The following is a 16,656-nucleotide window of genomic DNA, read 5'->3' as shown; positions in this document are numbered from 1 at the left end:
TGATATTTCCAGAGTACTTATAGTAAAACTGAATTTTGTGATTCCTCTGAAATTTGCATATTCCATGTGTCCTCCTCCTCCTCCCGACGACGACGACTACACCCGGTAGACTCGTGTCTTCTGGAATTGCCACTGAAAATTGATCAGTGAAAAGTGATATTTTCCGATCATATTTTAATTTTATTTTTTAAATTTAAAATCAAAATCTCATATTAACCTATTAATAATTGGAGAAAAGAATTAATAAAATGTTAAATGAGAAGAATTTTGAAAATCCAAAAAAACTGAAAAGAAAATCAGTGATATGATTACAACTGATAATGAAGTGAGAAGACGAAGAAAAACCGGTGATAAGAACGAAAAACGGGGGAAAATGCACCTAGAAAAATGCGATTTTTTGGGGGATCTTTTTTAGAGTCAAACTCTCAAAACGGGGGCAAAAAACAGGGATATTTTAAAGGAGACAAACAGGGATATAATCAATGATAAGCAGATAAAAAGCAAAGAAATCATTACAAAAATCAAAATTCATCAAATTTAAGATTTTTGGGACAAGACACGCATTTCGGTTCCAAGACGATCCGCCTTTCTCTTCTCCTCCCAAGCCTTGATATCGAACAAACGAAGAGTCATGATTCCGGAGAAACTGAAGACACCGCCCATCACGTAGAACGGAAGATCGAACTTTCCGGTCAGGTCCTTGAGCATTCCGGCGACTGGCGAACCGGCGACGGCTCCGATACCCATGAAGACCATGAGGATTCCGAAGGCGTTGGACAACTTCTCGACACCGATCAACTCGACGCAGATGACCGAACGGAGAGCGGCGAAGCAGGCTGGAAAGATGGAAATGGGATCTTTTTTGCTATGGATCTATTGCGATTTTTCGAGAAAACAGTTGGTTTTTCTTTGTTTTTTTTGCCAAACTTTTAGACTGTTTTAAGTTTTTCAGCTATTTTTGAAGATTTTTTTCGAATTTCTTGAATTTCAGCGAGGAATACTGTAGATTACTGTACAAACCTATTTTGTAGTTTCTTTGCAAGCTTTTTTCTGCATTTTGACGTGATTATGTTTGCACAAAATAAACTACAAACTACAAGGTTTTCTACAGTAATCTACAGTAATCTTCCCGACAACCGTTCCCCATCAAATTTCAGACAAAAAATTCGAAAAAATCGAAAAAGAATCTTTGAAAATAGCTAGAAAACCTAAAAATGTCTAAAAATTTTGCAAAAAAATCAAGGAAAAAAATCAATTTTTCTTTCGAAAAACCGCAAAAAAAAAACCAGCTATTTTTTCAGAGATTTTTGGCTGAATTCGTCTCATTTTTTACGATTTTAGCTGATTTCTAATAGATAAATTTGGCCCATTTCAAAATGATTTTCTAAACTCACCAACTCCAGCACTGAACGGGATGGTGAAGACGACGTAATGCCAGTACTCGGTGCAGAATGGGACACACGCGACGGCGATTCCTCCGAGGATTGTGGCAAAATTGGAGACCTAAAAGAATTGGCTCAAAAATGCTCAAAAGCGATATTCTACTCACCTGAAGAGCAGACATTTTCGGGTGATCTGAAGCGGCGCCACACAGAATACGGAACGCGATGTTGAAGATACCGATGAGCGTGATAATGGTGGCTTTTCTGGTGTCGTCAATCGTTTCTGGCATGACATCCTTGATATAGACGAATGGAACGAGGAACGACATGACGGTGAAGATTCCAGAGACAGCTAGAGTCATAAAGCTTGGCGAGAAGAGAAGATCCTTATCGAGAACCGAGTAGAGGGATTCCTTGAATTGCGTGAATTTCGACTTCTTGACGACGTGCACAACGGTATGCTGCTCGGTAGCATGGACGACATGGGCGGCTTCGGCTTTCTCCACTGAAATCTTATTGATTAAAAGAAGCCGAGTTCCTGAAACTCCTGAAGCTTAGAAACAAAGAAAAAACTCACAAGCCTCAACTGGCGGATTTCCAACATAGAATGCATCCGACTGGTGTCCAGGACGGTTGAGCTCATCCAAATCGTTACGAACATTTTCCAGAAGTCTCTCGGTTGGCTCCTCAGTTTTTCCTTCGTAGGCACGGACCATCTTGGCAACCTTCTTCACTTGTTGATCAGATGCTTTCAGGGGGGCGAAGAACAGAGAGAAGATGGCTCCAGTGGATGCAATAGCAGCGAGATAGAGGATGAACATTGGCACACTCTGGTTGAAATAAGCGTAGACAATTTCGTTGAGCTGGGAGAAGACGACAGTTCCGATACCCGATCCACATACAGCGATTCCTGTGGCCACGCTACGACGTTTAGCGAAATAGGTGGAGAGCACAACGATGGATGGGAGGTACATGGCTCCGAAACCGAGTCCAGCGAGAACTCCAAATGACAAATAGGTTGCGATTTGACCCTCGGTACGGCTGCAAAGCAGGAAGGCGGTGGTGGAGATGATGGATCCGGCGATGGCGACTGGACGAATTCCGAAGACGTTGACGAACGCGGCGACGATTGGACCTGGAATTCGAAGGATTTTCGAGTGACCGGGGGATCGTTAAAGTTCCTAAATCAGAGACTTCTCGGACCAGAAACCCCAGGTTCGGGAATTTCGGAAATATCTTACCACTGATGTAATAGCATCCGGTGAGAAGAGAGAAGGTGAGCGAAGCCGTAGCTTCGGAGCCGAATCTCAGCGCCCATGGCTTTTTGAGAATGTTGGCGACAGTGTAAATAATACCGTCCACAGCCATGTTGACGAGGAAACTCGCAGCGACGACCACCCATCCGTAGCCGCCTGGAAATTTCGGTCATTTTTTTAAACTTCAATTTCTGAAATTCCGAATCTTGAATACTAGAAGCCAATGACGTCATTTCAGTCGGAATTCAATTTAAAAAAAAACGGTTTGGAACATAAAACTATTATTGTTTTGTGGGGGAGGGGAGGAAAATAAGCAAAAACCAACTGATCAGAGAGCAAACGGTTTTTTGATTGAAGGAAATCTAGAAAATTCTAGAATTACGATTTTTAGGATTCAGAATCCTTGATTTGCATCCTAGATACTCAAATTTTGGTCTTCAGAAGGCAAAACAGAGTTTTTTAGATCTTCAAAATGAGTTAAAATTTCTACAGTGCTCCAGGAGTTTAGAATTTTGAGCAAGTCGATAGTAAGCTAGATTCTGACGTTTTCAGAATTCAGATTTTTTAAATGTGTCAAAAGGTCTACAGTAGTCCAGGAATCTAGAACTTCGAGCAACACGATCATGGCCTATCCTAGATCTACAGTAACCTAAATCTACAGTAACCCAGATCCTATCCTATCTGGCTCCAAAAATCAACAGCTCTCGTTTCCAATCTCCCAGAACCTACAGTAACTCAAATCTAATTTTTGGCTATCCGGGTTCTACATTAGCCTACACCTACAGTATCTACAGTGACCCGGATCTACAGAGACCTAGATCCACAGTAACCGAGATATACAGTATACTAGTTTCTACAGTAATCCAGATCCTACCCTCTCTGACTCCTACAGTAACCTGCACCCATCTAAAACTCACCATCTGGCGGCGTGACTTTTCCAACCTCCTCGACCTTCTCCTCGAAATCCTCGGCAGCCGTCACGGCGATGCTCAACTCCTTCTTCTTCGGCCCGTCATGGATCGGTTGTTTGGACATGGTGTCTGTAAAAAAAATTGTAAAAAGGGTAAAACGGACGGCTGAGGTTGCAAAAAGTGATCAAAAAATTACGTCGCGCGGGTCGGGCAGCAAAAAAAATCCCGGGTTAAGCAGAGGTTTAAATAAAGGAGTGAAAAAAAATCGTCAAGGTCTTCCTTCTCCCCCCACGTGGGGGGACGGTCTCCTCGAAGAGCAAATAGATCAAAGCCAACAGATAGTAGTGGCGGATGAAAAAGAAGGAGAAAGAAAGGGAAATCATCAATTTATCAATATAAAAATGATATGAAGAAACAGCCATCCCACTTGAAGAGCCTTTTTCTCGGCACGCTTGGGGCATTAAATGAATGACAATTCCGCCTGTTGGGGGATATATTGAGGATCGAAAAGGGGGCGGGGCTTAGGGCTCTGTATGTTTTGATTACAACGTCCCGTGCGCAAGGGGCAGATGACGAAATTGAGAAACAATGAAAAACACAGAAAAAATTCAGGAGACGAGATAGTGCAGGATTTCCGGAGAGCGCCTATTTGTCACTGCATATAGTGACGAATTTAATGGGGAAGGAAAACAAGCTACAGTACTCCCGAGAACAGAAGTCTAGAAAGCAAAGGAAACGACAATGAAAGCCAACGTGCATAGAACCTACAGTAGTCGAGAATGGCTAGATTGCTTATACAGCGTTTTTAACTGGAAAAACGGTCGATTTTCAAATCAAAAAGGAAGTTTCTGTCAATTAAAAGAAATTAAAGGACAATTTCCAAAGTGCACCCCTTTGTGTGCGGAGGTTCAATGGGCGTCCAAAGTGGCACCATAATGACCTCTTTATCAGTGGAAATACGCTTTTTTGAATTGACGACGGCACGGCAGCCAGCTGACCGACACAGTGGATTGTCAGCGAAAATTGCTTATCAGTAGTTTTCAGAGGAAACAAAAAACGCTTCAAACTCAATTTATTAGTTTTTTAACAACGGATGGTTGGTGGGCGAGAACGAAGGAGAACATTTTCTATTTCTAGGATAAGATCAAAGGGAATAGTGCCGCCGTTTCTGAAAAGTAAATTTCAGTGTCTGAAATTTTCAGACTTTCGATTGCAAAGGGAAGAAATGCTGCTTCTAAACCCTATTCTGAAGGAATACTTTTTTAGACTATGTGAATCCCTCTATCAGATCCTAGAAGTCTCCAGAATCCCATGACGCTGTTTCTGAACCCCTTGGCCTGAAATACCAAAACTTTTAGACTTCAGGAAGCCTTCCAGCTCAACGAACAGATACTAGAAGTCTCCAGATGCATCGGAATCGTCGTTCCAGCTCAATTATCAGATCCTAGAAGTCTTCAGAGGTCTCCAGAAGCTCATGACGTTGCTTCTGAATCCCTTGGGCTGAAATATCCAGGATTTCAGGCTACCTGAATCTTTCCAGCTCCACAAATAGGTCCAAAAGTCTCCAAAATCCCATGACATCAGAATCCTATCTCTCTGATGACTCAAATCTCGATGGCAGGCCCGCCCGCTCGGGCCGTTCCCTATGAGTCACTAAAGCCCAGTTGGTATAAAAAGGCGCTATCGAACCTTCCAGGAACCCGGAAAGACACAACATTCACAAATTTCTCTCCACTTGTCTCCAGATGACGTGACTCTTCTCGGCGCCGTTCAGATTGTCCACAATTACACCATCTAGCTCTTCTTTTTTGTGTCATAATCCGGATACAGAGTTCAAAATCGTTTTTTCTCTTCCTCTTTCTCTCTCCGTAGCACCACAAATCATGTCATCTCCAAACATATGCAAATTAGTCTCTACTGTCAACCTTTTTTCAGGCGCCAATAAAACGATGGCGCCAGTCGCTCATTTTCCTTGTTTTCATGAGTTCTTCTTGTTGATCCCAGTGATCTCTATATTTCGATTTCCCAGTCAAATTAACAGTACCATCCGTCGTTTTCCAAGATTTTATCAGTTTTTTTTTCTAATAAAAAATTCAATTTAGATGTCGCAAGTGGGCGATTCGGTCGAGGAAAAAGCTCATAACGAGAAAATGGTCGATTCGCGGAAAACGTCGTCGATATTGTGCTTCAATCTCACTCGTTATCTGATTCTGATTCTGACGTAAGATTTTGCAATCTCCCGGTCATCATAGATCGGAATTTCCAATTTTAAGACGTTTAGGAAAAGAATTTCAGCCTTTTCCAAACTTGAAAAATCTGAAATTTGGAAATTCCTGGACTAGGCGACTTAAAAATCCTCAATTTTTTAGCTTGACATGCTTGACTTTGCTCCAAATGAACTCTCTAACCTTCAACTTCACAGTCATCTGTATGTCGGACATTGTCGACGAATCCCATGCTCTCAACCCCAACGCCACCCACTGGTTCGAAGACAGCAATATGAAATCACTGGTTTTCTCGACCATGGCCATCGGAGGCCTTCTGGGTCTTCTCGCCGCCATGCCCCTGATGCATCGAGTTGGCGTGCGTAAGGTTTTGAGCATTTGTGGTGTCTTCTCAATTATTGGAACCGTTCTTTTCCCGTTGGCAGTGGAATGGAATTTCGCTAGTGTGCTCGTAGTGAGGTTTCTGCAGGGGCTGGGCATCAGTATGGTGTTCACCGTGCTTGGCTCGGTGCCAATCGCCTGGGCCCCAAACAACGAATCCAGCACTTTTTTGGCAGTCTTGTCGTGCGCTTTTCAGGTGAGGCTTCAGGGAAGTTTGAAATTTATTCCAAAAAATCCAAACTTCTAGATGAGTAACGTTATCTGCATGCCTATCTCCGGCTTCCTCTGCGAGTCCTCCCTTGGCTGGCGTTCCATCTACTACCTTTTCGGAATCATCACCACCATCTGCTTCCTCATCTTCTACTTCTTCTACACCGACTCTCCAAAAGACCATCGCAATGTGTCGAACCAAGAGTTGAGCCTTATCTTGCAAGATAAGACCACAACTCATAAGGAGTCGGTTCCCTACCTAGCCATCTGCAAGGATCCATGCGTCCTAGTGACCTGGCTGTCCAACGTCGGTGGAAATCTCGGATTCCTCACACTGGTGCTCTATGGACCAACCTATCTTCGCGAAGTGCTCCACTTCGAAGTCCGTGGCACCGGATTCGCCAGCGCGTTGCCTTTCCTACTCTCGGCCGCCGTTAAATCCATCGCTGGACAGCTTTCAGATCGGTGTAATTTTGTCTCGGAGCGAGTTAGATTCACCATCTGTGGAATCATCTCCAGACTGGGTCTAGCAGTCGGTTATATCGGAATGGCCACCACGTCGAGCACCCTTGTAGCTCAGATCGCGTTCACATTCTCTATTGCAGTTTCCGGGTTGAATATCATGGGAACCGTAAAGTGTCTTCAGCTGGTAAGTATAACGGCTATCAAGTAGCTTATTTACCCTTCTGATTAACCTCTCTTGCCCTTTTTTCAGCGCTGCAAACAACATGTGCACTTTGCCGTCTCCACCATCGCTCTCATGGCCTATGTGATTCAATTCGGCGCTCCGATCCTTGTCGGTATCATTTGTCCGGATAACACGCCCGAACAGTGGGGATGGCTATTCATGATCATCGGAGTGATCGTATTCGCCACCAGCGCTCCATTCCCATGGTTTACCACCGCCGAGCCAGCCGAGTACACTTTGCCTAGAGAACAACAGGAGGAAATGAAGAAGCAGCGAGAATTGGAGGAATGTTGTTAGTGTGTAGGAGGAAGGAACGGTTCCACTCTTTGTGCTCCATTATTGCATCATGTTTCGTGTTCTTCGATCTCGTTCCGTCGGGATTTTCTGTTCTTGAAGTTGTCTCTTGTTCGATTTTAATAAAAGTTTCTTTGGTAAAAACAGACTGTTTACCAGAGATTTTTCCTCCGAACGTCTGTTTATCCAGATGTCTTCCTAAATCTTTCAGGATAAAGATTTAATCGGAATCCGCAATTTCAGAGTCTGCCAGGATGCCAGAAAGAAAGGAAAAATCGAGCGATTCCATCTAGGAAAAACACTGCTTTTTGGCGACCATTTCGATGTCCCAAAATCCCAAAAATGCACATTTCCGACCCAAAAACATACAGAATCATTACCCCAAAAAACCAAATTCTTCGATTTCCGCCAGATTTTGAGACCTTTTTAGGTTTTCTAGCTATTTTCAAAGATTCTTTTTCGATTTTTCCGGATTTTTATTCGAAATTTGATGGAACGGTTTTCGGGAAAATTACAAGTAGATTACTGTAAAAAACCACTTATTTTTTAGATTTTTTTTTTTGCTAACAAAATAGTATTTTGTGCGTTTTGACGTGATTGTGTTTGCAACAAAAACCACTACAAAAGCAAATTAGCTCTTTCTACAGTAGTCTACTGTAATCTTCCCGAAAACTGTTCCCTATCACATTTCAGACGACCAAAACCGGAAAAATCGAAAAAGCATCTTTGAAAATAGCTAGAAAACCTAAAAAGGTCTAAAAATTTTGCGAAAAAATCGCGATTTTTCAGAGTTTCGAGAAATGGACGAGAAGCGATTTTTTAAGATTTTGCCAATTTTATTGAATTTTTTCTCTACTGCGTACATCCTCTGTTTGTCCAGATGTCCACCATCTGGAAAATCAAAAAACCCGATTTTTCAGTATGTTTCAGCGAAATTTCAGACGATTTCAGTGTGTCGAAAATCACATTTCCCCACCAGAGGAAAACACATCGCACATCAGAAATTGATATTTCATATTTTCAAAAACATCTCTTCTGAATCTCTATCACACATATTGTGCAATAATGATGACATTTCCCACCGTCCATCTGGTATTACACAGCCTTTCTACCCCACGAGGACGGTGCACTGTGCGCTCTTTGTTCCATCCGCCAGGCCTTTCTATCCCTTTTGAACTTGAAAAATTTCGAAAAATTCCGAAAATTCAAGTTCAAATATTCAAATTGCCGGTGTTTGTTGCATTTCTCTAGCTACACAGAACTCATGCAAATTCGGATGATTTCGATACAAAAAGGCCGAAAATGAGGGTGACAGGTGACGAGAAAATGGCAGACAAAGTTGGCGATTCCGGAGACGGTGTAAAACGCAAAATTTCGAATTTCGTGTTTTGGAACCAGACCAGAGTCTTTATTCTAGCACTTTCGTGAGTTGTTGGGTCATTTGCAGCGTATTTTGAGCCAATTTTCAGTCTATTCAAGACTATGATTAGTGTTTCTTAGCATATTTAAAGCTTATTTTCAGCCTAACATGCCTGACTTTGACTCAAATCAACTCGCAAATCTTCACATTCACTGTGATCTGTATGGACGATTTGATAGTGGAGAATCAGATGTCAAATGTCACAGGTAGGTAAAATAGGCGCCGAGGAAGCTGAATTTGGAATTGAAATCCATTTTTGCCGCTTTTTCAGCCCATTTCTAGACATTTTAGCATATTTTTAGTCATTTAGGCTATTTTCAGCATACTTGTAACGGGCCGGGCCGGCCGGGCTTTTTCCGGAATTTCGGAGGCCCGGCCCGGCGGGCCCGTCATTCCACTAGTTTCGAAATTTTCAAAAAACAAATAAGGGGGACCCTTATGTGATTTTTTTCGACCAAAAAATTTTTTTTCGAGTTTTTCGATCTTTTTTGATCAGACAGACAAAAAATCCGAAATACGAAAAAAAATGGAAAAAAAATTATATTGAGAGCTTAAAATTTGGCTCAAAAATACAGGATTTTTGACACTGGGCCTTGAAAATTTCCTCAGGCCCAGCCCGGCCCGGGCTTCGGCGGGCCGGCCCGGAATTTTACAAGTATGATTTTCAGTCATTTTTAGTATATTTTAAGCCCTATTTCAGCACACTTTTAATCATTATCAGCCGATTATTAGCCTATTTTAGTCATTTTGAGCCGATTTTAGCATATCTTTATAATAATAATAATATATTTATTTGCAATGCATGGGGGAAATCAATAGATAGTCTTTTTAAGCATATTTTTAGTCTTTTTAAGCATATTTTTAGTTTTTTTAAGCATATTTTTAGTCTTTTTAAGCATATTTTAGCCATATTTAGCCTCCTTTTCAGCATTTTTCGACTTTCAGAGCCCCACTGGATCGAAGGAACTACAGAAAAATCGATTTTATTTTCTGCAACAGCTATCGGTGCCCTAGTTGGCCTCATTCCATCAGTACCCCTTCTCAATAGGCTTGGCGTCAGGTTAGATTCAATATTCGCAGTTTTGAAGCATGAAACACTCACTAAACTCGATTGATCCCCTCCAAGCGGGTGGTCCTTATTTAGAGACGTTGTGGTGACGTCTTCTGAAAGAAAAAACGAACTTTAGAGAGAAAAACGCTGAAAGAGAGAAAAATGAAGGGAAAAGGAAGAGAAAAAATGACTGATAATTTCGAAAAAAAAGAAAAATTCAAAAAAAAAAGTTCTGAAAATTTGAGATTTTCTACTCGAATTTTCGCATTTTTTCTTCAAAATTCACAAATTTCGATAGGAAAACTCAGAATATTCAGTGAAATTAAAACTAAAAACTCGAAAAAAAAGGAAATCGAGAAAATAATTTTACTGAAAATTCAATTATTTTTTTCCAATTTTCCGGAATTTGACATTTTTCCAATGGAAACCAGAATTTTCATAACTTTTCACTTTGCAACTGGGCTTTCGTGACTCATAGGGAACGGCCCGAGCGGGCGGGCCTGCCATCGAGATTTCAACTTTTCACAAACCACAAAAATTGGAGAAGAAATCGCAAAAAATCGAAAAAAAAACTATTTTTTGGCTTTTTTCAGAAAAATAGGATTCTTCTTATGTTTTCGTTGAGAAACAAGATTTTTAGCATAGAAAATCGAATTTCTCATCATTTTTCACCGCTTAAACTGCAAAACCTTGTTGAAAACCGCAAAAAATTGAAGTTTTCATTTCTTTCGCAATTTTCCAGAAAAAAATTGAAAATAGACATATTTACAGCGAAAAACAAGATTTCTAACATAAAAAATCGGATTTTTCATGATTTTTCACTTTAAAAACTACAAAAAATCAGCAAGAAAGCTCAAAATTAAGTCTGGAAAGTCCAAAAACGGGCGTTCAAAAATAATGAGCGGTGCGTTGGGTTTCGCAGCGAAAACGCTTTTGCTAGCGCTACAGTAACCCGAAAACTTTTTACTGTAGAAATGAAATCAACCTGAAAATGGCTGAAACTCAACCGTTTTCAGTTTTGAAAAATCCTGGGATATGTAAAAAATTACGAGAAATCTGAATATGAAAAAATTAATCGGAAAAATTCAGCGGAAAGCCCAGAAAATCACGATTTTTCAGGTTAACCTTATCGGTGTGCGGCCTTTGCTCAACACTTGGCACATTTTTCACACCTATTGCAGTTTCTTGGAGTTTTTATCTAGTGGTAGTGTGTAGAGTGCTTCAAGGGCTCGGTATAAGTGTAATTCTTACTGTACTTGGTGTGATTCCAACTTCTTGGTCCCCAAAGAGCGAATACAGTACCTATTTGGCAATTTTGTCGTGTGCTTGGCAGGTTTGTGAATTTATGTTTTATAAAGCGCATTTGCATTCTTGCAGTTTTCAAATGTGATTTTTATGCCAATTTCTGGGATTTTATGTGATTCCGAGTACGGTTGGAGGTCGATTTATTATGCATTTGGTGTGCTGACTGGATTCTTTTATTTCATTTTTTACATGTTTTATACAGATGCTCCTGGTGTACATAGGTACGGTATTGTGAAACAAAAAATCATTTTTTGATTCTTTAGGATTTTAAGAATTTTCAGGATTTCAAAAAAATGCTTCTAAATTTCTGAATTTTCCGACTTTGCACTATTTTCAAATTTCAAATTTTCATTGAATTGCTGGTTTTTTATGTTTCAATTTTTCTTTTAATTTCTCAATTCCTGAAATTTTGAAATCCTGAAATTCTGATATTCTGAGATTCTGAGATTCTGAGATTCTGAGATTCTGAAATTCTGAACTTCTGAACTTCTGAGATTCTGAGATTCTGAGATTCTGAGATTCTGAGATTCTGAGATTCTGAGATTCTGAGATTCTGAGATTCTGAGATTCTAAAAATAAGAATTTCTGAATTCTTAAATTTCAAAGTTTTCCAGAAACGTCTCCGAAAAAGAGCTTGGCCAAATTAAAGAAGGCAAACCGGACCATGCAATTCGTGAAACTGTACCATATAAACGTATCTGTACAGATCCATGCGTTTTGGCCGCATGGATCAGTTTCCTGGGTGGAAATTTGGGATTTATCACACTTCTATTATATGGACCAACTTATTTGAGAGAAGTTCTGAATTTCGATGTTCGATCCATGGTTATATCAATGCTCTACCGTATGCTCTTTGTGCAATTTATAAATTTAGTGCTGGAAAAATTTCGGATCGAATCAAATTCGCTAGTGATAAGGTGAGAGTTGATTTTGTTTTTGGAAATTTGGAAATTCAAGAATCTGAAATTTTGAATTTCAGAAATTTAAAACTTCAGCTATTCAGAAACTCAAGTAACTTGAACAGTGTGTGTCTCTCGAAAGCATTCAAGAGATTCCTTAGGTCAATTTAACATGATGACCTAACTTTTGCAATGTGAGTTTTCTAGGCCATCACGTGCAAATGACATCGAAAACACACTTAAAACTAACTAATTTTTCACGAAAGTTCTGAGTTTTTGATCTTCCAAATTTCCAATTTTATGAATATCCAAATTCCCGAGTATTCCAGACCATCTACACATTCTGGCTCTTCTCCTCCATCATTGGCCTATCAATTGGTTACTGTATAATGGCATGGACTACTGATCGTAACATAGCATTCGTCGCATTCGCTTTTGCGATTGTCACTTCTGGATTAATTATAATGGCATCTGTGAAATGTTTAGCAATGCGATGCCAACAACATTGTCATTTTGCAGTTAGCACCGTTTCGTTTTTGTCGTATTGTGTACAATTCATTTCTCCATTGGGTGTTGGCATTATGTGTCCCGATAATACACCGGAACAGGTAACTTTTTTTGGGATTTTCGAATTTCTTGGAACTTTGAGTTTTCTAGAATTTCTGAATTTATGAATTATTGAACAATCGAATTTCTGAAATTGCATAAAGTTCTGAACTCCCGGAATTTTTGGGATATTTTGGAGTTTCCTGAATCTCCTGAATTTTCAAATTCATTTAAATTTCGAATTTTTGTTTATCGAAAATTTTCAAAAATCACGAGATTCCAAAATTTTCAAGAAAATTGAAAAAAATCACGAAATATCAAAAAACATGAAATTTCGAAATATCTGAAATCTCAAAACTTAAATTATCATACAACTCCAAAAGTATCGAAATTTTAAAATTACAAAAATACAAACTTTTCACAAATCACAAATGTTCTAAAACACCGAAAATTGAAAAATTGAAAATTTTCGAAAATTTCGAAAATTCAGATATTTAAAAATGATGAAACTTTGATAATCACAGAGTTACAAAATTCTGAAGTTATCTAAAATCTCAGAAATTCGAAATTTTCAAAGTTTCGAAATTCTAAGATTCTCAAAAATCACAAAGCTTTTAGAACCCCTGATTTACAGAATCAAAAAGTTACCAAAATCCCGGATTCTCGAAAATCGCTGAAATTCGGAAATCCCGAAAATTCGAAATTAAAAAAAAATTCTTGACTCCCAAAATAACCAAAGTTAAAAAATTATATTTCAGTGGTCCCGAGCCTTCCTGCTTATCACCGGTATCATGATTCTCACAAACGCCCCATTTCCATTTTTGACGACTCAAGAAGCTGCGGAATATACGAAACACAAAAAATCGCCGATGGGAGAACTTTCAGAAAAAGTCTGAAAATTCTAGATATTGATTTTTTTGTACTTATTTGACTTTTTTGTTTGTGAAAGCTGAGAAATTTATTCATAAAAAAATAATTATCTTTTTGAAAAAAATAAATACATTAAAAATAAAATATTGCAGTGGAAGGAGAAAGAGAGTACATGAAAAATGAAGAAAATAATTAAGGTTTTCAATTGACATGAGAAAAAGTGTACACGATTTCCTGACAGTAGTCTTGACCTGGACGGAGTGAGACGTCGGGGAAATTTTCCTGAAACAATTTATTTATCGATTAAAAGTTAAGAAATCCCATTTTTTGAAAATATGCGCAGTTCTGAAATTCGACAATATGGAAAATCAAAAAGTCGAGTTTTTAAAAGTTTAAAGTTTCGAGGAACCCTCTAATAGAAGAGCCCTCCGAGAGGGGCTTGGAAAAATAGAAGGGTCCCTGTAATAGAAGTGAAGAAGGGCCCCCTTCAAAATATGTTTTGAAATCAGAAAATTTTCGTACTTTTTCAGGGGAAAACATTCCGGGAACTCAACAATTTAATAGAAATTTGAAACTCTATTTTTCGATGAAAATCTTGCTAAATTTTGGTGAAATCGGCAGGTTTTGATGCATTTTGAACGAAACTTCGTCGAATTTTTCGATGTAAAATTTCGGGAAAAACCGGCCGAAAAAAATAAAAGGGCTCCCCTCAAATTGAAGGGCCTCCTTGGAACAATAGAAGGGCTGGCCCTTCTAATACAGGTTGTACGGTATCAAAGTTTTTTCTTGCAATTCAGAGAACTCACAAAATTAGGAGCAGCCGAGTGGAACTGTGGCTCAATTGCCAGCGCTTTATTTGCTCCGTAGTGCTCTCCATTCTTTCCAGAACAATCCAAAAATTTCGATGCATATAAATGAATAACCGGGTAGGAAGTGGTGATTGACAACTCGATTCCCGATTTCTGGCTCCAGAATCTCAAATTTGACGTCGGCGTGATGGGTGGATCTTTTCTAGCGATCACTAAATCATTATCCAAATCCAAAATCTCATTTTCTGATTCTCCAAACGCCTTCAATTGTTTTCTATTTCGAAAATCGAATCTGGTCCCTTTGACACATCGAATCGCTCCTGTTGGACAAAATGTGTCATCAACTTCCACGTATTCTTCAGAATCCATTTCTAAGAAATGCTCTTTGACGTCTTCTGATCCATCTAAATTCCAGTAGGCGTGATTTGTGAGGGCTAGAAGTCCCGGGATTTCACATGTCGCATGATGCTCGATGATTAGTTGATTACGGTCGTTTACTGTGTAGGTTACCTGGAAATAATGAGTTTCAGATTTTCAAAAAATTTGAAACATTAAACAGAATTTCAAAAGGTCAGAAATTCTAAAAATTAAAAGTTCAGAATCTCAGAATCTCAGAATCTCAGAATCTCAGAATCTCAGAATCTCAGAATCTCAGAATCTCAGAATCTCAGAATCTCAGAATCTCAGAATCTCAAAATCTCAGAATCTCAGAATCTCAGGATCTCACAATCTCAGAATCTCAGAATCTCAGAATCTCAGAATCTCAGAAGTTCAGAAGTTCAGAATTTCAGAATCTCAGAATCTCAGAATCTCAGAATCTCAGAATCTCAGAATCTCAGAATCTCAGAATCTCAGAATCTCAGAATCTCAGAAGTTCAGAAGTTCAGAATTTCAGAATCTCAGAATCTCAGAATCTCAGAATCTCAGAATCTCAGAATCTCAGAATCTCAGAATCTCAGAATCTCAGAATCTCAGAATCTCAGAATCTCAGAATCTCAGAATCTCAGAATGTTCCGAAATCTGAAAGTATCAAAAATCCAGAAATCGCAAAATTTCGAAAATATCAAACACCTCACAACCTGAAAATTTTAATTTTTTTTGAAACCCAAAATGCTCCGAATCTTTAAATTTTCGAAAAAATTAAAAAAAAGATTTTTCACTTATTTTTGACTCAAATTTTGACTCTCAGCTATTATAGTTAATTAGCTTATTAATTAGTTGATTAATTAATAAATTAAAATTTTCTCAAAAAATGCTCACATCAATTTTCGCATCTCCCGGCAGTCCATCCTCCTGTTCATTGGCTTTCACGCTGAACGAAACCGATTGTGGTGCGTGTCTGACCAATTCCCATTTTCTCTGAAAATTTGGTTTTAAAAATCTGGAATTCCGAATACCCTGAAATGAAAATTTCTGGAATCAAATTTCAAAAATTCTGAAATCGATTCTTCAAAAAAGGTATACTGGATTTTGAAAAATAGACTTCAAGATTTGATTTTAAAATCCGAAAGTTTGAAAAATTAGAAAAAAGCTCACATATCCCAATCCATTGGGTCCTCCATGTAAATAATGTGGACCATTATTCGGTGTCATTTTGTATTCTTTTCCGTCAAATTTCAATTGGGAATTCTTGATTCTGTTGGCCACACGGCCAACTGTTTTTCCCAGTGATTGAGTGTCAGATTCGAATTCTGGACAATGTTGAAAATTGAAAATTTTTGCTTTAGAATGATCTAATTTTTAGAATATTCGAATTCCGGAAATTCAACATTTCTGAATTTCAGATTTCTGTTTTTTGTTCTTATATTTCAAATCAAACCAAAATTTCTTTTAATCCAAATTTGCACAAAATAGAAACCAAAAACTTTCAAAAACTTACCATCAATAGTGTTAAATCCAAGGACCAAGTCCTGATTTTTTCCTTCTTTATCTGGAAATGTCAGTTTTGCCAATGTGGCACCAAACGGTAATAGTGTAGCTGATAATCCTTGTTTATTGGTGATTTCAATGAATCCGGAGGCCATTTTTGGGATGGTCTGAAAAAGGGAAATTGGGTTGTTTAAAAAATAAAAAATGAATGAAAAAATGAAGAAAAAAAATTAATTCAGAGTTTTCAGGATTTCTGTAAAATTCAAAACTTGCAACCTCAAAAATCAAAAATGTGTGTATTTTTTTCAATTTCAAAATTTCCTACACATGACCGAAAATATCTAAATTTCTAATCCGATCAGCATTTGTACAATTTCTTCCACGTGGAAATCACGTCCAAAATGTGTCAAAACTGATAAGCACTGATCACTGATAACGGTAAAAGAGAGGTGTGATTTTATATATTTCTAGTGGGAGAAAATTGAAAAAAGAAAAGAAAAGAAAAAAGAGAAAATCAATGAGACAATAGGGGAATCAGAT

At 38.5% G+C, this 16,656-nt stretch overlaps 4 protein-coding genes across 4 annotated transcripts; 2 read left to right on the top strand and 2 right to left on the bottom strand.

The window, feature by feature from the left end:
* Positions 1-537: 537 nt before the first annotated feature.
* CBG01116 lies at positions 538-3,673 on the bottom strand (the record flags this gene model as incomplete). The annotated part of the gene is made up of 6 exons (XM_002635848.1): positions 538-836; positions 1,395-1,503; positions 1,550-1,887; positions 1,960-2,517; positions 2,624-2,794; positions 3,556-3,673. The coding sequence occupies 6 exons, from the start codon at positions 3,671-3,673 to the stop codon at positions 538-540; spliced, it is 1,593 nt and encodes a 530-aa protein (XP_002635894.1).
* Positions 3,674-5,651: 1,978 nt separating this feature from the next.
* On the top strand, positions 5,652-7,350 carry CBG01117 (the record flags this gene model as incomplete). Its single annotated transcript, XM_002635849.1, has 4 exons — positions 5,652-5,770; positions 5,919-6,351; positions 6,403-7,014; positions 7,081-7,350. The coding sequence occupies 4 exons, from the start codon at positions 5,652-5,654 to the stop codon at positions 7,348-7,350; spliced, it is 1,434 nt and encodes a 477-aa protein (XP_002635895.1).
* Positions 7,351-8,649: 1,299 nt separating this feature from the next.
* Positions 8,650-13,464, top strand: CBG01118 (the record flags this gene model as incomplete). The annotated part of the gene is made up of 8 exons (XM_045237003.1): positions 8,650-8,771; positions 8,870-8,973; positions 9,713-9,827; positions 10,938-11,151; positions 11,196-11,344; positions 11,830-12,040; positions 12,352-12,630; positions 13,327-13,464. 8 exons carry the CDS (start codon positions 8,650-8,652, stop codon positions 13,462-13,464), a joined length of 1,332 nt encoding a protein of 443 aa, XP_045091744.1.
* A 175-nt stretch (positions 13,465-13,639) lies between these two features.
* On the bottom strand, positions 13,640-16,271 carry CBG01119 (the record flags this gene model as incomplete). The annotated part of the gene is made up of 5 exons (XM_045237001.1): positions 13,640-13,720; positions 14,245-14,757; positions 15,508-15,540; positions 15,784-15,938; positions 16,127-16,271. The coding sequence occupies 5 exons, from the start codon at positions 16,269-16,271 to the stop codon at positions 13,640-13,642; spliced, it is 927 nt and encodes a 308-aa protein (XP_045091745.1).
* Positions 16,272-16,656: the final 385 nt, after the last annotated feature.

Source organism: Caenorhabditis briggsae, assembly GCF_000004555.2.
Source record: "Caenorhabditis briggsae complete genome, chrV, whole genome shotgun sequence".
In the NCBI taxonomy this organism is placed as follows: Eukaryota; Metazoa; Nematoda; class Chromadorea; order Rhabditida; family Rhabditidae; genus Caenorhabditis; species Caenorhabditis briggsae.
This window is presented reverse-complemented; position numbering and strand designations above follow the sequence as displayed.